Here is a 21,311-nt window from a genome sequence, read left to right as displayed (position 1 = left end):
TTTGTCTTGACCCTGTTCTCCATTCTGTCCATCAATTGTTCTTTTTGCATTTGTCACTCCGAGTAGCACTGGTATGCCCAGACGTGGGTCCTGTGCTCTCCTTGTCACTGGAGTTAAGCTATCCTGGCTGAAGAGAGTGAAACCCCGAAACCGGTCCTAGGATGCTTGTTTCCAGTCCAGGGAGGACTGGACTGTTCCCATTGGGCGCAGGGTCAAGACTGATTTGCATATGGCTGGGTCCAAACTGGAATGACATGGTGAGCAAAAAACTATGGAATTAGGCCCAGATCTCTGTCCTGGGGTGAATGTATGACATTGTTCTGCATTCTGTCCATCAATTGCTCTTTTTGCAAATGTTATAAGCCTATCAATAAATAGATTTTCAATTGACTATATATACGCAATAGTTAACCCTTTCATGTCCACCCCGAACCTTTAGCAAATGCTAATATCTCAAACCCTACTGGACAGATTTACACCAACATTTCAAAACCACACTTTCTGAGTAAATTTCTCCTTTTATGCCAAGTTTGGTGTAAATCTTTTCAGTGGGTTTAACTGTAGGTCCAAGCAAAATTTCGTATGAGACCTAAAATGGAAAAACATCTAACTTTTTCCCCTGTCAGATGTTCACAAAAGTTGGATGCAAGTGAATTGCGCAATGTTTGTCAAAAAGTTATTGGGAATTAAATGTCAGTTTCATCATTGCTCTGCCCTAGACTCCTTGATATCCAGCTCTGCTGTTGATTAATAAGTCATCTCTAGTGTTTTGGGAAGGTCCAATTGCACTTGATAAGTTAAATCCATCTCATAGGGAGCAATATTACACATACAGGGAAAGCAGGGGTTATTTCCTATACACAACACAAACATCCCAACAGCAAAAGGTTATCTACCTGTTCTCCTTTGACACGGTAGAGAGGCTGGTCCAAGTCACTTTTTCTGTAGATTTCCACCTGTCAGGAGAATAAAACCATCATGCTTAAATCCTGTAGACCAGGTCATTTTCTCCATCCTACACATATAAGCCATTAAAAACCAAGAGATCAGTAAGAGACCATCGCAGCTCTCTCCCGGCTCCACTCCACAAACATGGTACCCTATCCACAAGCTGAAAGGTAACTCACCTTGACCTGATAGACAACAGATCCCTACCATCACTGCAACCAGCTCAGATGGAAAGTACATACCAAAACAAAGATAGGAAAGACATTTACTTATTTTTCTTTATATATATTTCCTTTACAGCCCTGAAGAAGTCCATTGTTATGGGCGAAACACGTTGGCTGTTTCTGTGCTAAACATTGGCGACATATATTTTTATACAAGATTACAAAACAAAAGCACAAAAAATAATAAAAAGAAGAATTTCATACATTCTAAAATTGTACTTGGAAAATGTATTCATACTGTAATTCTTGTGGCGCACCTCTATTGTGTTTTACAGATAGGAAAGAGACCGGAATGCCCTCACATATACACAAACAATGACTATCACCAGGGCAGACAGAAGTAACTGTAGACTACACAGATACGCAAGGATACCCCAAAACATATGCAGATATAATACCTCCAGGGTGATTTCCAAACACAAGCAAATTAGCATGATTACAACAGTTCTTGTGTGTGTGTGTGTGTGTAAGTGTCAGAAATGAGACTGGACGTCAGTGGCCTCTTCTCCAGTTATTTTGCCATTTCTGTTGTGAAACTTGCAGCCTTTTAGTTTGAAGCTCATATCCAAATTATGGACAATTCAAGGCTCAGTCCTGACATATTATTTCGCTGCTTACCCTTGAGATCATCAATGGAGTACAGCCAGAAAGAGTGTTTTGAACTCTGTTCAACAATATCAATGGAGTGTACCTGCACATCTGTTCTTACAAGGCAGTCACTGCTTGGTGCGAGCTATCTGGTTTGGAAGACCACAAGTTAAGCACACAAAATGTGAGGAGTGGCATTTTCAATTTACGTAATATTGTTAAAATACTTTAGATGGAAGGTTATGTAATGGAAAAAAATGCTTTGAGGGTTGGGGGCATGCCTTGCATGCCCGAGGCCCAAGCCCATTACAGGAAAATATGAGAGAAATATTATGAGCACACTGATTGCTGCCAAGGGGTGTCGAGTACATATACAAAAATGCTATTACTCTCATCAGATCAGACTGAAGAGATTCTGGAAATCAAAGATAAGAAAGAGTAACACCACAAACTCATGTGAACACACAGACACAACCACTGGCTCAAACAGAAGAGACTCCGCCAACTGCAAAGATGAGAAAGAGACTCTAATGACAACTATGCACAAAACATAGCTGACTACCATCAGACCAAGCAGAACAAATTTGATGGACTTACAAATGGAAAAGGATATCTCCCACATACATAGAGACATACAATCACTGGCACCAGCCCAGAAGAAAGACATTCCAAGTACACAGATAAGAAATGGAACATTCCCATATGTTCTCAAACCATCATACCATCATTGCCACTTAGCCACAGAAAGAAACTCTGCACAATATACAAAGGAGACCCCAACAAACACATATAGAAGGTTTCTTTTCTAGCTTGAGCACAGAAATGCAACAGATTCCCCAAGCTAGTCTAATAACATAAGAATACAGCTCATACTCACCGATCCTAGGGTTGCATCGTAGTTGGGCACACCAATAACATACTCTGTAACACATTAACAAACAGCTTCATCTTTCAGTTTTTAGCCCCCCTCATGCCAACAAAATGGCACTACCCCTTCTGCAATGCCACACATTTTCTCAAGACCCTCATGCCTGCTAAAGTCCCCTAGTGGCAGGAATATGCCATTTAAATTTCAGTACATTTCAGAAAGACACAATTGCAGACAATCTTCTTCATTGAAAACCATTTCCAAGACGAAAACGGAATCTTATCATATTCTATCTTAACAGAAGCCTCACTTCCTCTTGTGCAATACATTTGTGACTTATCTTTATAAAATGTTTTAGGAAAGATCTTAAAGCCTAAGTCTATCACTAACCATAGATCTTTGACCCAAGCCTAAATTCTAACAACTCTAATTGTTCCAACAGCCTAAACTAACCCTACTCTTCACTATATATGTTGCTCAGACCCTAAACTGACCCTTAACTTGATCTATGCCATAACCTTGATGCTTTCCTTTGCCCTTAGTCTGACCTTTAACCAAACTCTAACCCCGTTTCACATCTGTTCCTCTTCCTCTTCACTGCCTTCTCTAACTTTGACTGTGCCAGGCCAACCAGTCTCATCTCTACTGGTGTTTCCATGCAAAATCGATGAGAATGGGTCCATCCTCAAATAATGGATGGTTACGCCCTTAAGTCCTACAGCCGTCCCTTCTCACAGGTGTCTACTCCGTCCACCTAACCACATGTGCAAGCTGAGTTCACTTCAGAGAGTAGGTGACCTCTGGCCTCACAGTATAAAGCTGTTTGAATTGGCCCAGATTAGGGTTACCGCCAACTTCATGTCATCAGGTACACCATATTCCAGTACAACTTTTCCTCATATAAAACAATTTAATAATGGACTTTAGCCCAATTCATTCAATTTAGGTGACCCACAATTCAACTCTCAGGATGTACGCAGTTGTTAAGGGACAGGAACATGGTGTCCCCAAGGACATGGAGTCCCTTTAATGCAACGTGTGTCATCTTGTTCATGAGTGTGTCATTGTGTCCGGCCCGTTATACACTACTAAAGTTATGTCCATTAGGTGATATTACTACTGTTGTTCTACACCTCTAACCCCAATGACAGTATTTGGATTAAAAGAGGTGAGAGTGGAAAGCAATATTCGCTGTTGGCTGTACATTTTTTTTTCATGATTGTACATTACAATTTCATTATTATTAATTTGTCAAGTGCTTGTGACTATGGCTTCTACATAGGACAGTGCACACAGTATAAAAGAAATGTAATTACTAAAAACAAATTCAATTCGAAGTGATAGAGTTGCTGAAGGTGGTAATCGGCCATTGCCAGTGTGCTCTCGCAAAGTGTTGTTGTTTAGGACAAATCACAAGAATTATAGGGAAGGGAAAAGACCAACAAATGTAGAAAGGCAGTTTCAAATCTTGGGAGATAGCAGCAAGATGGCCTACGAGCATTATGAGTATGGAAAAAGGAGGCAACAGCAAAGTCTTAGGAAGAAGCAAAGAGGCCGGAGGGGTCATGACGTGTTATCAACTCCGGTTGATAGGAGGCGCTGCCCAACGAATACATTTAAACACAAGACTCATATGGAATGAGATTAGGTGTGTAGAATATAAACTTTAAGGGGGCCTTGCATTATAGTCAAGCAGAAGAGATATAAACAGACTGAAGAGGTTTGAAAAAGCAGGAAGGAGTAGTAGTCAATATGGTAGATGGGGCTTTAATGGCGTGGAGGGAGATGATAGATTGATTTTGCAGAGGTTCTACAGCGGGAAGCAGGAGTATGGTCAACAACAGTGATGTGAGCGTAGAAAGGTCGAGAGGGAACAATGATAATGGCATGGTTCCGGAAAGAAGGGTCGAGATAGACTGAATGAGAAAACTTCCAAGAACTGATAGCAGAGAGGCATCTGGAAATGGTTCCTGGAGAGAAGGGCGCAAGGAGGACAAAGAAACAAGAACAGGGGTGTCATTGACTTAGAAAGTAATGAAAGAATCAGAACAAAGTCCATATGCATTGTTAGAGAAGAGCAGAAGGCACCAATCCAGCTCCATCATGGGACTGACTCTGTTTTGCCTTTAGCTCTTTCCTGACAATTTCCGGGCTACACAGGAGATGCCTTTGTACCAGCTGGAAACAGCTGTAGGGGAACACCTGCCAGGACAAATACTGCCATGCCATCAACGCTGCCATGCCATGTTTGTGTGTGTCGCTGCCAAAGTGTGGAGACATCAGCCTGGCGTGTGCTCAAAATTGGATGCGGGTTTATGACGGTCTAGCTGTTTGGATACTACTGTTGTGCTACATTAGGTGATCAATAGTGGCATACAGAGGGTACCACATACTCTGGCACAGAGCGTGTGCTGCCCACTGTGGGCTGCAAAGCTGGGTGCTGCTTAGTCGGGACATGTCTAGATGAGAAGATCACATCTACTGGAGATTAGCATGAATAGGCACTCACATGGGGCACTGCCTGGTATAGGGACACCCAATGGGGATTGGCAGGAATAGGAATTCCCATTGGCAGCAATGGGCAGTCCCACTGGGGATGGGGAGAGAGTGCACGTTCACACAGAAGGGTATCTTGGTGCTAAATAACAGACATTTATTGTTATCCAACTCAACTGCACTCATTTCATCATCCCCAGAAGGATAAAATGCTAAGTGGACCCACCAGGATTTGAACTGGTGACCATGAAGTTAAACATAGGCCTCTACAGTGGAGGCCTTAGTCTACTAAGCACCAGACCCAGCAGGATGGTTGTGGGAGCACTGCCGATTAACAGAGGCAATTCCACTCAGCCACGCGCTAAAAGCCCTCCCCCATTAGCCTGTGTTGGCAATTATAACAGATTGAGATACTTTTCCTATGCTTTCTTGATGTTCCATATGGTGGGAGTGAAGAGGCTCTTTTTTCCTATCCAGCTACTATGCATTCAGATCCAAGGGACATAAGACTAACTCAGTTGAGTGAGAAGTATAATAACTACAGTGTTCGCTTTCAGGGAGGATACCAATTAATTAATCAATTGAATTATCCAAGTGTTACCATTCTTCTAGCTCCAACAAAGCATATTTCACTAGACTGGCTGGGCAAATGTTGTACTTCTTCAGTGTCCTTGTCTCACCATAACAGCCACAAGGATGTGATGCCATGCAGCCGGACCTCAAGTAGACAACAATGATGGCAGTACTGTAGACACAGAGGTCCTTGCATTGCTTGGATATATCCTCCGCCTCTTCCTCTGTTCTCTCATCCACATTGCCTACGTCTCTGAACCAGGTTCCCCATCCTTAGTTCCAAATCTATTTATTTCCATAGTTTACCATATCATTCTACCCTTTCCGCTAACAGACTAGTACCCTTAATCTCAAAAGCTTGGATCTACCTCCTGATGGTTCCTGTACTTCAAACCTTTGCAATACGCTTACTCCATCTGCTCCACCATTTACCCTGACAGCCCCTACCCTCATGCACTTTCTTACCCCTCCTTCTCTATTGCCTTTCCTCCTTTCAGCTAACACCTCTTCTCCATCATAATATAATCTCTTCTAATCTGTCATCTCTTGCGGTCAACAATCCCCTTAAAACTTCTCCCATGCTCCTCAAATCCACCTCTCTGCCTGAGCTCTTTACTTTCTTCTAACTTACATAGTAACACTTGCTCTATCCTCCTCACCTCACCCACTCCAGTACATCATTACTCTCTGTCTGTGCAGATAACCCTACCTTCCCCTTATTAACATCTGATTCTAGGCTTGGTAGCACAGAGTAAACTTCTACTTACTGTCATTTCTGCTACTTTTCTACCATCTCTCAAACTCAAGCTAAGAAAAGCCACAGCCTTTCGGGTGCTAGGCACCTACTAACCTGCTTCTACCCACCTTAAGACACACACACTTAACATCAATGACTCAAATGGATCAAACGAGGCATTCATGTTACCTTGCTCTCAACTACTTCATTTGCCTCAACAGTTTGAGCATGATTGTATGTTTACTGTCTACAAGGTATACAACCTTTACAACGCAACTTTTACAACGACCTACCATTACCACGCATTTTTTACAACGCAGGATCCATTACAACGCATACCATTACAACGCATGTATTTACAACGCAGGTACCTTTACAACGCATACCATTACAACGTAAGTATTGGTAAGTATATCATTTTATTAAAAATATTATAAGTTTGGGTTTTTGGGTAAAGGGGTATTTTTAGGGTTCAGGGTCAGTTTTCAGTTTTTGGGTAAAGGGGTATTTTTAGGGTTTAGGGTCAGTTTTCAGTTTTTGGGTAAAGGGGTATTTTTAGGGTTCAGGGTCAGTTTTCAGTCTTTGGGTAAACGGGTATTTTTAGGGTTCAGGGTCAGTTTTTGGGTAAAGGGGTATTTTTAGGGTTCAGGGTCAGTTTTTGGGTAAAGGGGTATTTTTAGGGTTCAGGGTCAGTTTTCAGTTTTTGGGTAAAGGGGTATTTTTAGGGTTCAGGGTCAGTTTTCAGTTTTTGGGTAAAGGGGTATTTTTAGGGTGCAGGGTCAGTTTTCAGTTTTTGGGTAAAAGGGTATTTTTAGGGTTCAGGGTCAGTTTTCAGTTTTTGGGTAAAGGGGTATTTTTAGGGTTCAGGGTCAGTTTTCAGTTTTTGGGTAAAAGGGTATTTTTAGGGTTCAGGGTCAGTTTTCAGTTTTTGGGTAAAGGGGTATTTTTAGGGTTCATGGTCAGTTTTCAGTTTTTGGGTAAAGGGGTATTTTTAGGGTTCAGGGTCAGTTTTCAGTTTTTGGGTAAAGGGGTATTTTTAGGGTTCAGGGTTAGTTTTGGGTTTTTGGGGTACAGGGGTATTTTTAGGGTTCAGGGTCAGTTTGGGGTTTTTGGGTAAAGGGGTATTTTTAGGGTTTAGGGTCAGTTTTGGGTTTTTGGGTAAAGGGGTATTTTTAGGGTTCAGGGTCAGTTTTGGGTTTTTGGGTAAAGGGGTATTTTTAGGGTTTAGGGTCAGTTTTGGGTTCTTGGGTAAAGGGGTATTTTTAGGGTTCAGGGTCAGTTTTGGGTTTTTGGGTAAAGGGGTACAGGGTAAAAAGTAAATATAATTAAATTTAAATTACATTAAATTAAATTGATTAAATTAAATTAAATTAAATTAAATTAAATTAAATTAATTAAATTAAATTAAATTACATTATATTAATTTTAATTAAATTACATTTTAAAAAATATTATATACTTACCAATACTTACGTTGTAATGGTATGCGTTGTAAAGGTACCTGCGTTGTAAATACATGCGTTGTAATGGTATGCGTTGTAATGGATCCTGCGTTGTAAAAAATGCGTGGTAATGGTAGGCGTGGTAAAAGTATGCGTTGTAACGTCATACATCCGTCTACAACCACCATATCCAATACACTGCTTTTTACTTTCACAGACACTAATCGGCACAACCACCCACCTGCGCCTCATCTGACCAAGCTAGTCTCTACTCACCCTTCTTGAGCAGGAAACAGTTCCCATAATGATGGTACTGCCACCTCTATAATCTCATTGAATCTATCATCTATCTCACACACCTCCCTCATTCATTGCACTTCTCATCCTAACCTCAACTAAAGTTTTTCATAACCATCACCCCCACCTGCCTTTCCTCCTACCCCTCTCACCAACCCTCCCACTTAAACTGCTTCCTAAGCAACGTACATTCAATACAGAAGACCTGTTATTGAATCTGCTCTTCTTAAAAACTGATGGCTTGGAGAAGACGCTGCACCGGTATTCAATGAAGAAGTCTTATCATGATATAAAAGGCATACACAAAACCACCAGGGAAAAGCCAGTACAAAAAAATGACTACAAACCACTAAGTTTGGAGAGCTAGATCTGACAGACAGGTCCTTGTAGTGTGATGCACGCCTACTTTCTTTAGTAGATTCTTACTAATAGACAGACCACCGCCAAACCAAAGCGCATTCACTGGCACCCTTCCGGACGATATACCAAACATCTTGATCACATATTAAAACAGGCTCTTATTTGGTAATCTCAACAATTGGTTTGACTGACTGTCAATTCCATGACAGGAATTTTAACCAAAAATCCGGAAGCTCTAAACCTCGATTAACAAGTCACTGGGGCTCTTCTCGTGAGCATGCGCATTTGAAAGTTTCTCGGAAAATTTTGAGGCAGGCCTCACTGTTTTACCACCATTATCAATTCTGATTATGAGGTTTTTCCCTGACTGATGGGAATTACTTAGTGTCTCCATGTTAGTTGAAAAAGAGTAATGTAACTGATTCTTCAATAAGGGGAGTGTTATATCTTGTGTTCTGTGTTGATTGATGTGAGCCTATATACCTTAGTGATGAGGAACACAAGAATAGGAGTACACATTTTGTCCTGAGGATTACACTGAAGAGGCTAAAAAGTCAACAACTATAGACTATTATGTTCAATGTCTTTATTCATTCCTTATTGGCGTCTCATGTAGTTGTGCACATGCTCCATTAATGATTGTAATTTGTTTTCTACTGTTGTGTATTTGTTTAGATTTGTTTGTCTTTTATATCATTTATGCTCTGATGTTAGTTGTGGCTCCTTCCTCATTTTATAATGGTATAAATGTTTCAAGGTATAATTCCCAGCTTTCTTCTTCTGTATACAACTTAAATAAATTAAATTTGTACTCAGTCTGACCCCCCCCCCCCAATAATGTTTCTAGTTTTGTAGCACCAGTATGCTAGGTAATTTTACTGCATATATTTTAAACATTAAAGTTATATTTTCAGGGGATAGGCTGTTGTCTGTGCCTGATCCAAAGTCAAATGATCCCTCTAGGAGTGAATGCTCTTTTGTATACACACACACGGTAGTGACCACCAACTCATTGCTTTCACCTATAGCTTTCCATCAAAACCTATTGCCATTAATGTCCACCACCTACAGACAGTGAAACAAATTTGACCTCATACAGTTTGACACTCACCTATCAGTGCTCTCACCATATATTTAAACAAAGGTAGTCAAACAGTTAATTAATTGGCTCTAAAAGCTTTTACAAGCTGTAGCTCCATTGAAGACTACAGTCTGGCCGTAGAAAATAGGATTACATTCCATCTTGCTAACAACACACCAAGCCCACAGCATGCTGAGCATATGACATAGGTGGACTATACCGAAGACAGATGATTCTGCACTCTCATCACTCAAGTAGCACTCACCTTTGTTCTTCCAAGTACTGATCTTGGCCAGTGGGCCTGTAGGCTTGCTATCAGACCAATTGTCATTACAAACCTTAAGAACAACCAGCTATCTACCATCCCTGCAGCACCAGCAATGATCACCATCATCAACAGCCCCTTAACCATAGTCACCTTTCCAGCCCTACTCAAAATATTATACATACGACCACTCATCAAGAAGAAAACTCTTGGCTCAGTAAATCAAGCCAGCTGCAGGCAGCTTTCAAATGACCAGCTTCTTGGAAAACTGATAGAAAGCGCAGCATGCTCCCAGATCTGCAAATTTCATACTGAAAACAAGCCATTATCAGAGCAACAAACTGGATTTTGCCCAGAGAAAGGCACCTAACTTGTCCTGATCTTCATCTGATACAATATGACAGCTCTTCTACTAGACTATCCACCACTTTAAACACAGTTTTTGCAGCAATCCCCCATAGAGAGATTTTTTTTTTGAATGGGCATAAAGGAAAGCATCTTTGACTAGCTCTCTTCCTAGCTCTCCGATAGATTGAGCTTTTTTACTGTTACTCCATTCACCTCCCCACTGTTCATCAGCAAGATAGGCTTATTTATATATGCATGTGTGTGTTGATATTTGTAGAGGGCAAACCTAGCTCGAATGCAGTGGAGCGCTGAATGGGGGCCACAACCCCCGAGAAGATACAACTATTGGGAAAAGGTCAAGGATAGCCTGTTGGATCAAATTGTCTTACCTTGGCATACCTCACATATCAATCACTGCCATATTCGTCAATGTCTACTTCATCCCACTACCTGAAAGGCTCAGAGTTTTCAACCTGATGTGCACAACTACACAGAGGACACTCTGATCATCTTTTGGAAAATCCAAGAAATCTGGATAGCTCAAGATTTGTTGGCTGTCTCTGAGGCCACTGACAATGTGGAGATTGTAAGAACAGTCATCCTTTTACTCCAGAAACCTGGACAACCACAAACAACATTGACAAAAGTGGATAATTCAGGCGTGATCATGCAATCAAACCTCTCTATAACTCCACAAGTAAATCAAGTCATAAGAAGTATCATTCACACATCAACACTTTATGATGAATCCCACAAAAACTCAAGTTGACAATGTACTTATTGTACTACTCACAATATTGGATCCACTTAGCTATATATAATACTAATTCTACCGCTTGATGTGACTATCTACTTCTTGATGTGAACATATTTCTTGTGAATATCATTCTTAGAGACTAACATTTATTTTAAGTTAATTCCTCTGATAAAACTGATAGTGCTTTTCCTAACCATATGACTAATTTCAATGTAGCACAGTAAAAGTCATCATTACCCATTCAGATGGGATAATATTGGACTTATCTTTGACAGATCCAATCTTCTTCATGTAAAACATCTGGCTATATGTAACTTGTTGAATCATTGTTTTGTACTGTTAGCCTGCCCCTCCATTAGCTTCGAAGTTCTTACTAAAGCATTGTATTACCAGTTTATGAAAGCCGACTCATCCTACATCAGCAGGACTTTTCATATCTATGCTGATATCATCTTCAAAATCAGATGCATCACACACAAGGCCATCAGAATAGTCGTTCCTCCATACTTGGCAGAAAATAACTACAACAGGTGGGCAGTGTAACACTGGAAACTAGGATATCACTAGGCTGTAAACCATACCTGCAAAAATTGGACAAACAGAAGAAAACGCTTTTCTAGCTATGCTCCCCAGATCTGAAACAATATCCCAATTACCAAAAGTCCTACAACAAACCTTCGACAAATCAGAAAGGAAAAGAAACCCCATGTCTTCAGAGAACACTACATCATTATACAATAGGATTCACCTACCGCAAACATATATAGTCATTGGAACAAATTCTAAATTGACACAGTGCCTATGCTTGTGCACTGTTGCTCTCTACCTATGTGTGCACTCTTCAAATACCTATATATACATACATACATAAATAAATGCTCACAAGAAATTTCAATGAACATCATTACAAATTGAGGCTACTACATCTGAAACTAAAATAGTTCCAAATAGTTGATTACTTCAGTAAAATAATCCAAGACTCCTAGTCCTCCTTTGTTACATCTATCTCCTCTTCTATAGCCCTCTAATCAAATCTCTTCATTTATAAAAAGAATAATGTAAGGCATTCTAAAATTAGTGTCAAAATCTGAACTCTGGTCATGTTTCCATTTCCACATCTGTTAATACGTTTGATAATTGAGAAGATTTTTCGCTTTTCAATATTGACGATTTGTTTCACACTTTGAGCTCTATGAAGGCTACATTATATTCAGGTTATGTAGTTCGAGCTCCTATCTTGAAGGAAATTCCAATCACGCTCTCCAGATTTTAGCTTCTGATCATACATATCTCTTATGGCCAGGAAATGTTTCCTGATTCAGGGAAGACCAGCCAAGTATTTACAAATGTTCAAAAAGCCTTCTTTAGACTATAATGATCTGGTTAGCATTTGGGCTAATACTGTTCTTAAGTTGATGGGTAAGTTCCATGAACACTGTGCTGCTCTTACCTACAGAATGATATCACTTAACACAATTTATGTTTGTCTCAATCTAGTTTCTGTCTTTGATGCAGCACTCAGCTACTGCACAAAACACAAATGATGCTGTGTGTGCTTGTATGGTGATTCTGCTCAAACTCTCTGCATTCTTTGATAAGGTTGACTTTAGGGCACTTTACAATCTTTCCATTCACATGGGTTTCAGTGATAAGGGTGGTAGACTGATTTAAAAACTACTTCTGTCAACATACCCAGTTCATTCGGGTGGGTGTTCCAGGGCCGGCCCCTTCACATGTTGCACAATACCCAGCATTCCATCCATACTGTTCTGCATCTACATGAGACAGCTGGGGGAAGTGGTATCCAGCTCTGGCACCTCGATTTACCAATATACCAATGCCATCCAACTCTATTTTAGAGAGTCAACTGTGGAGGAGGTTCATCATCTAAGTGACTGTCTTAGTGCAATCAAGGATTAAGATGTCTAATTTGTTTAGTTTCAATCCCTCAAGTACTCAATTTAGTTTGTTTACAACTGCTACCACCTTTTCCCAGTTCAAAACTGTCTTAATGCACGTGTTCCTACAAGATAGTAGCACATATCAAATAATGAGCAAGAGGACATTTAATATCCTACATTTTTTTAGGATAGATTTAGTTTGCCTTTGACACATACATTTACTTGAGACTGTTCTGTGCCAGAAAAACGTACCATAGTCTATAATTGGATCATCAATACTGAGAAAATCTGTAAAGGAGAACATGATGAATTATCAGGCTGAAGATGACATTTGTGCTAAGCTGTATTGAATGTGATGATGCAGTCCTCCGAGCTTGAGGGAATCTTATTTGTACCTCACAAGAAGGACTGAATTACAATGTGCTATTTTTGAAGGCTGGTATTTCAAGAAGTGAAGACTCTGAGCTGCACAGAGAGCAGAGTGCTGTCACTTAATCTTGAGAGTACCAATGACTAAACTATGGATTTGAAATCCTGTTCTGTAACGACATATCTGATCAGTTTTAGGAACCTGAGCTGGTATTATGCATTCTTAGCTAGATTATTGTGTGCTTGAAGATTGATCAGATTGTCATCAAGAATAAAAGATTAAAATAAGCAGAGTTACCAGAGTTGAGAACACACTGGTGATCATCCACTCTTTTAAGTTTAACAGTATCAGTGCAGTGCTGCATCCTTAAGCAAATCTGAATTGAAGATCATCTACAATATTACTTCTTTATGTATTTCTTCAGTTGTGAATCCACAGAGCTTTCCAAACTGTTTGTCAAGCATTGTAAACACGGGCAGACAATATTAAGATCCTGAGTTAGGTGTTTAAAAAAAAAGGGATATCTGTTCTCTGGATTTCACCCTGTGTAAAAGAGGAGTGACAAGAATATTCCAGGGTGGTCCAAAGCAAAAACAAATACATTTGAAATTTGTCCTAGGTTGCTGGAAATGTGTCAGGGAAATGGTTGGATGGTCTTGGATGGTAAGGATCACAGTTATTGGAAGTGTCTCCGTTTTTATGAATGATTCAATCTTATTATATTTTATCCAAAAAACTCAACAAAGTTCTGCAATTTTTGTTCAGCAACTATTTGCAAGTCCAATCTTTCTTGTAACATATCTCTTCTCAGAGTTTCAAGATAAGAATTTTAGGGATACTCTCGCTATACTTTTTCCTTTGCCTGAAGAGCTTTCTTCTCTTCATTCAGTTCTTTGGAGTAACATGAGGGGCACCTGTTTGGAATTCACTGTAGTGTTTTCAGTGTTGCAATGTCATCCTTGATGTTGTAAAAGGAATCATTGTACCACGAAGAGAGATGATAAAAATAAGATATGTTAGAGGAGGAGTGAAGTTCAGAGGGAATTCTAATCGTTAGGTTTCATGATGCTTTTGTTATCTCTGATTCAAATCTCTAGCATTTTGTATTGATATATGGTCTTGTTTTTAAGATTAAGTCATCTGACCAGTTGTTTGACAATATGAGGTCTCATATAGAACCCTTTGTATGTACAGGAACAGAATATCGATGACTCAGGCCTTTAGTCAACAGGAAGGTAGTAAGATGTAAAAAGGTATTGCCTTCAGTAGCCCCCCATATCAGACTGATATCCCCAAAACAGATTTTGTTTTAGGAAAGTATGAGACTTTGGGACACCAGGGATAAATAATAACACCCAACACAGAATTCGGACCAACACTTCTTACTGTCATTGATAGAACCCAGATAAAACGACCCACAAAGAAACAGAAAACACATACCTGGCACAGAGTCGTCTGTAAACTCTCCATAGGTCACAGAGTATCCTGTATAAATATGATAAAGTTTCATCACACTGAAGGAAGAAATCAATCCTATTTTATAAACAATGAAAATTAGGTGTGCGTTCAGTGTACCTTTGTAGGCGTCATTGTAGATGTCTCCAACGTCTCTGGAAAGCACCTGGGTCACCCATTTAAGGGGGGTGTATGAGCCGAAGCTAGCAGTAAACTTAGACAAGTGAACAGATGCAATCAGTCCTGGAGAGAGAGGGAAGACCAGAAAACTATTGTGAATGCACAAGCATTAAAGATAAGCCTATCGCTATGTTCGGTATGCAGACGTTAAATAGAAGGGACCGGCAGAAGGAGATATTGAAACAGAAGATGCAAGCATGAAATGAAATAAAGGTTTTGTAAAGCGAGTGTTTGCCGAGGCATCTTAGCGCTAGCTGTCATTGATCTATACCAGAGGGGGATGGTATGGTTTTGAAGCAAAAAGCCATGTTTTTACCTATTTTCTAAACAATTGTCTGTTGGTTTGATTTCTAAGACTGATGGGCAGCGATTTCCATAGTTTAGGGGCCAGGTGGAAGAAACTTCTGCCACCCCATGTTACGGTCCTCACCTTGGAAATAACGAGTAGAGAGGCCAACGATGACTTGAGGTTCCATTGTGGGACATGCCGTCTGATATACTTACTGAGATAGGCAGGCCCAGCCCCATGCAGTGTCTTGTGCACAATGCACATTGACTTGAATTGGATCCTTGCCAGGGCTAGGAGCCAATGCAGGTCTTCAAAACTTTGGGATACAGGACTGAATTTGGGAATCTTAAGCAGTAATTGTGCAGCTGCATTTTGTAGTGTTTGCAGCTTGTGTATAGTCCTTTTGTTTGCCCTTAAGTAGAGGGTGTTGCAATAATCAATTTTTGATAGCACCAGAGCAACGATGACTGTATTGCTAAGATCCATAGGAATGAAAGGTAGAATTTTTCGTAGAATCTTCGGTGTAAAGAACCACGATGAAGTGATGCCGTTGACCTGATCAGATAATGATAGGTGGTCATCTAAAGTGACACTGACGTTTTTTACCTTTTTTACGGGCAATGGGCAAGGCCCGGCTGCTTCCGGCCACCAGGAGGAGTTCCAGAAGGAGATATCCTTACCAAAACAATACAACTTCGGTTTTGTCTGTATTCAACTTTAAGCAGTTATCACGTATCCACCTGATAATGTGAACCATGTAATCGTTAAATTTGGTTGCCACGTTCTCAGGCTTTGATGATAGCGACACCACTATTTGAGTGTTGTCAGCATAACAAATGGCAGTATAGCTGTGAGAGCATATGAGTTTGGCCAATGGGGTGACACAGACATTGGACAAAGTTGGAGATAGTGAAGACCCCTGGGTCACCCCGTCCGGCAGGGCGTAAGGGTGAGATTCATGTTCTCCCATCACTATAGTTTGTTCTCTATCAGTTAGGTAGGATCGAAGTATATTGGAGGCTTCGCCTGTGATCCCTATTTCGGGCAGGTGATGGATGAGTATTTGGTGATTAACCACGTCAAACACGGCTGAGAGGTCAAGCAAAATCAGTATAGCTTTTCCTCCACCGTGAGACAGTAACAGAGGCCATGAAGTTGGGTGGGGAGTAATAATAAAGCTAAAGTTTAGACACAAAAACAGTACGCTGAAATTCCAGAGACACAGAAAAAGCTGGAGAAATTTCACATTCCAGGGATGAGTGTATGCCACTATAGGATGGCGGTAGGGGGTTTTGGTCAATCTGTTGGTCGTAAACATGCAAGTCATGGGATATACTGGCTAATATAATTGCCTGATATTAACAAAACAATCCCAGATTAAAACATCAGATAACACCAACTCATCTTGTACTGTGAATGTCAACCTAATTTGGTTAATGGCTGGACAAAGGAAGCACCAGACCTGAAGCCAGAAGAGGGTTAGGAAGGCCAGGCCCATACAAAGGACCTCAGGCCCACCAAAGACCCATTCACTACTGGACTAACCCAACTTTATTAATGTATGACGGCTTCTCATGAGCCTCTCTGCCTTGAACTTCAAGGAAAGTAAAAGTAACAGCTCGGAATTGTGGCAAAGGCGGCATCAATAAAAGCTGTTCTTATCATATCGCCCTCATTAACTAGAAAGAAAAGTAGGATGAATATTAACACTCCAAAATAAAAAAATTAAAATATAGAATCCAAACTCCCATCACAAAGTAATGGTAATTATAAGACTCATATCACAAAAACATCGTCCCAGAAAAAAAGGTTTTCTTTTCAGAAGAATGTACATAACATTTGCCTGAAATTAGAACTTCTATCTTATAGTGGAGATTTGTTGAATTTTCTTTGCATTGGAGAACCATTCATAACAGATTCATCAATTAAACATAAAGGGCCTGATTTAGATTTCGGCGGACGGGTTACTCTGTCACAACAGTGACGAATATCATGTCCGCTGAATTATAAATCGCACATTATCCTATGGGATTTATATTTCGTCCGAGAAGATATACGTCAACGTTGTGACAGCGTAACCCGTCTGCCAAAATCTAAATCAGACCCAAAGTACACAAAAGATATGTTACTTGGTTAAACTCTGTTTCGTCAATTCTAACTAACTTACATGCGTGTATAACTACAGGTATAGTAGCCTGCAAGATATAGCTTCTTATTTAGAATTTAAAAGATGGGATACTCTGTTACAAATGTGGTGGATATTCCGTCTACCAAACTTTAGCTTCTCCCACTCTCTTTAGAGTTGCGAGAACTGCCTTGTTTACGGCGGTGGAAACTATTCTTCCTTTCCCAGTGTAAACTTTAGACCAGTGGCCTGATGGACATTGAGCAAGCAGCAAAAGTACCTCCTGAGACCTTGCACCTTATTTAGAGCAGCCTTAAAACGTATTAGGTCTCGCTGAGTCAGCGCGCATGCGCTGCCCGGAGAGACATTTAGTAGCGGCTTTTGGAAGTGCTCCCAAAGCGTCCACCAGCTTGTTAGAACGCGCACAGGCGCGCACGACGTGCACAGCACTTTTTCACGTCGCGCTTGCACGCACCCACGAACGCACCACTCGCGTCACCACTCGTGTTTTTTTTTATTTAGGGGCCGCATGGCCAATGCTTGTTTTTTAAGCATTGGCCAGGCGCACACAACACCCGCTTCTCCCCCTCCCCCACCTCACGCGTGGCCAATGCTTGGTGTTATTTTATGTTCTGCTTTGTTAGTTTTTGTTAGTTTGTCGTTCGGTGTGCTCTGCAGTCCAGTTTTATGGAGTTATTAAATTTTTCTGTGTTGTTATGTAATGCTTGGTTATGTGGTTGGTTTTCTGTACAGATTTCAAGTTTTACTTTCGTGATCCCACTCAAAAGCAGCACGTTCCAGTTAGAAGTTTGAGAAAAAAATACCACTGTCAAAGATAGTAACAAACTGACACTTAAGCGCTACAGCTTCTCAATACACTCTAAAACTTTCTCACAGCATTCTGATAACTCTTACGAAAGCCATACATGTAGAAATGATTTAACTTAACTTTGAATGTCATAGTCCATACTTTAGAATTGCTCTTCCTAGACTCACTTTGTGCTATGACCTATTGTATCTAAACACTTTTGATGGCGATGTACTGAGTTTGAACACAAGGAATGAAGGGGTACGGTTGAGTGCGGAGATTTGGGCATGGCCATAATATTCAGTGCCCATGAGGAATTTACACTGCAATGAAAAGGTACATCTTCGGTGTGTCGTGGAAAAAAGATGGCGTTTTTACAGCAGTCATTCGTCTGCACCAGTTGCTGCCTAAATATCTGCTGCTGCTGCACTCTAAGGCATTTGTATTTCCCAGGATTGTTTTTTATAAAAAAAGGAGGAAGCATTTGGTTGATTATTTTTCTTGCTCTCCAACCTTTTGCATAGGATTAAACGTATTTATTGCAGTTACAGCATTTGTCAGCTGCGCTTCATCTTGGGGAGTTATCTGCTACTGCGTTTTTTTTCCATTCACCACTGAGGTACGGTTCTTAAATTAAGTGTACTTACCCATAATATTACGTCGCAAAATTAACCGTTTCTCTGTCCAGTAGTTTAACTACTTAAATGATTTTGATATTTTAAATCTCCCTATTGAGCCTTTGTGTTGTAAGTATTTCCCAACTTTAAGCATTATTGCCAAAGCTTTTATTTGCTTAAAACGATTGAGTCATGAGAATTTCATGGTTGAGTAGTGTGTAACTGTACCAATCCTGAGTCTTTTATGAAAAGACTGTGATATTTTATGAGGCCAGAGATGCAGTAAGTAGTAGATTGGTTTTACTTGCAGTTACCCTGCCGTACATGAATTTAGCTAGCAGTATTTTGTTTTATGGCAAATTACATGTTATATAGGTCTGACAAGTCATTTTGTCTCGTTGCAGTCATCAGCCAGATAAGCCTGCTAATAGAATTCTCAAATGCTGGGATCCCAGTCCATTTAGACGTTGATAAATGCAACTGTAGCAGATATTCCAGGTCACGGTATTTATGCTATACAAAAACCATGACTGTTGGGACACCAATGTTCCTTGCAAGGTGGATAGTTGTTTTCCCTCCCGAAGTACCCAACTGTGAAAATCTGGTATTCTGTTTTTTTAGATTTTTGGCCCCAGCCTTGTGCTAATCTAGCATATGCATGAAGGCCAGGCCTGTTCCTTGACTTGAGTGTGGTCCTGGACTCGGACGGATGCACCAAGGGCATCCTATTTAAGGACAGCGGACTACCGTCCCTATTACGGGTATCAGCCTGTAAAACAGTGTTGGTCGAATTACGTGGCCAGACCTTTGTCACTGGATTGGTGGCCTATAGGCCCACTCACGTAAAGTTCTGCTGCTAAAAGCAAGACCCAGATCCTTGTGCTAACACCCCAGCATATATATAACATTACTTTGTGTGATATATAAACAAGCATTGGCATAGCCAATAGGTCTGGCTTTTGGGACCTTATAAGTGTTTAGCCATGCAACAGTTGATGTTGCACCAAGGATATTGTGCTGGATAACAAAACACTTATAAGGTCCCAAAGGCGAAACCTGTTGGCTATGCCAATGCTTGTTTCCTGTTGGGACCACCAGCTAAATGCTTTCTGTCCTGAATGGTAAACCAAATAAATGACCTCCACGCAGTGGAATCAAATCTTCCATCGTGCCAGGGACTTTTTTTGTTTTTCAGTAACAAACTCCCTCTTTTGAAGTTCATTTTTTAAGAACAAAAACACTTTGCTTAGAGAGGGCATAAAAAATTTCACCACTCAGCAACATTTTAGTGCCTTCATGGAGCTGCCACGATGGCGGCTCTTCTGAGGCAGCATAGATCTCTAAGTACAGCAGTGGATCTTCAACCAGGGTAGCGGAGTATGTACCGTCACTGCCATGCCTACTCTAAATCCACCAGGGACAGCTTAGCATTTCATATCTATGAGATGGATAAATGAGCACAATAGACCTGATTACAGGCACACTTTTATTTGCAGTGCTAAGAAATGACAAAATGTTCTGACTCCTTGGTTAAAGGTTTTACAACACTATGGTGAGATAGTTTGTAAAACCCCCTTAACTGCAGTATTTGGTACTGTGAAGGTTGCTTTTTCTAGTATCTCTATAACTCCTATCAAAATGTTCTACTACGTAAATGGTAAACATTGAGCAAGTAGAGTTATGAAATACTGTTTTCCCCTGAATTTCTAAGAATTAATTTATGTTCCATTCACCTCACAGGTCATTGGTTGATGGTAATGTTATTCAGGCAATTTAGACTATACATTTGTTGGTGTTTGACAAAAGATGCATTGGTTACAGTTTCTGCATGTTCATATACTTACATTTCTATATATTCTGGGAAGGACGATTCAACACCAGCTCTGTTTTATTTTTATCCAGATACTCATTAAACTTGTATTTGTGACACTTAACAAAGTAGCTGTCCGAGTTATGTCTTCCTGATATTTAAAGAATGTTCTTCACTAGTTCTGCTAACATGAAAATCATAACATTCTCATTATATCTAAAATGTTTTTATCAAACGGCTGAGTCCATTTTCGAAGAGTAGTGTGGGTACATGATATCTTTGTTGAAACGTAATATGTTTTAGAAATGTGTGCTTTTAGGTGTTCTGTTTAGAAACAGAATTAAAGCAGTGCTCACACATTTACTAAAACAATTTATTTATCAAACCGTTGACTGAATTTGATTTCATTTTGCACATGTGAGCACTTGTGTATTCCAGAAGACTATTTTAAAATGTGGTGAACTTTAGTTGTTTGGTAAAAGTTATAGCAAAGGGTCTCGATTGGTGCATGGGCCAGGAGCAGCCTATGTTTAAGGCAAGAGGGTGCCCTCAGAAGCACTATAAAATTTGGAAACGCTGGGCGGATTTTAGGGGTCTTGATTTGGAGCCACCTCCTCTACACCCTGCAGACAATTCAACTATATAGAGGGGTAGCATGGGTCGTTATGTTTGTTTCAATTGTCCTGGGGCTTGTCATTGGGTGGACAGGGCATAACGGGAGTTTTGTTTTACAATCTTTGACACAGTGTGTTAAAAGGTTTGGGGCTGTCTTT

At 40.3% G+C, this 21,311-nt stretch overlaps 1 protein-coding gene across 3 annotated transcripts in view; it reads right to left on the bottom strand.

Moving 5' to 3' along the window:
- The window catches only part of ITGA2B (integrin subunit alpha 2b), a 298,569-nt gene that overhangs the window by 163,023 nt on the left and 114,235 nt on the right, over nucleotides 1–21,311 (bottom strand). For all 3 annotated transcript variants that reach the window (XM_078645167.1, XM_078645165.1, XM_078645166.1), the window contains 4 exons: nucleotides 14,830–14,952; nucleotides 14,695–14,739; nucleotides 2,638–2,681; nucleotides 897–956 (listed from right to left, as the gene is read on the bottom strand). In XM_078645167.1, coding sequence (XP_078501293.1) covers nucleotides 897–956; nucleotides 2,638–2,681; nucleotides 14,695–14,739; nucleotides 14,830–14,952 — 272 coding nt within the window. The remainder of the gene's footprint in view (nucleotides 1–896; nucleotides 957–2,637; nucleotides 2,682–14,694; nucleotides 14,740–14,829; nucleotides 14,953–21,311) is intronic.

This window comes from Lissotriton helveticus, chromosome 5_1 (genome assembly GCF_964261635.1).
Source record: "Lissotriton helveticus chromosome 5_1, aLisHel1.1, whole genome shotgun sequence".
NCBI lineage: Eukaryota > Metazoa > Chordata > Amphibia > Caudata > Salamandridae > Lissotriton > Lissotriton helveticus.
This window is presented reverse-complemented; position numbering and strand designations above follow the sequence as displayed.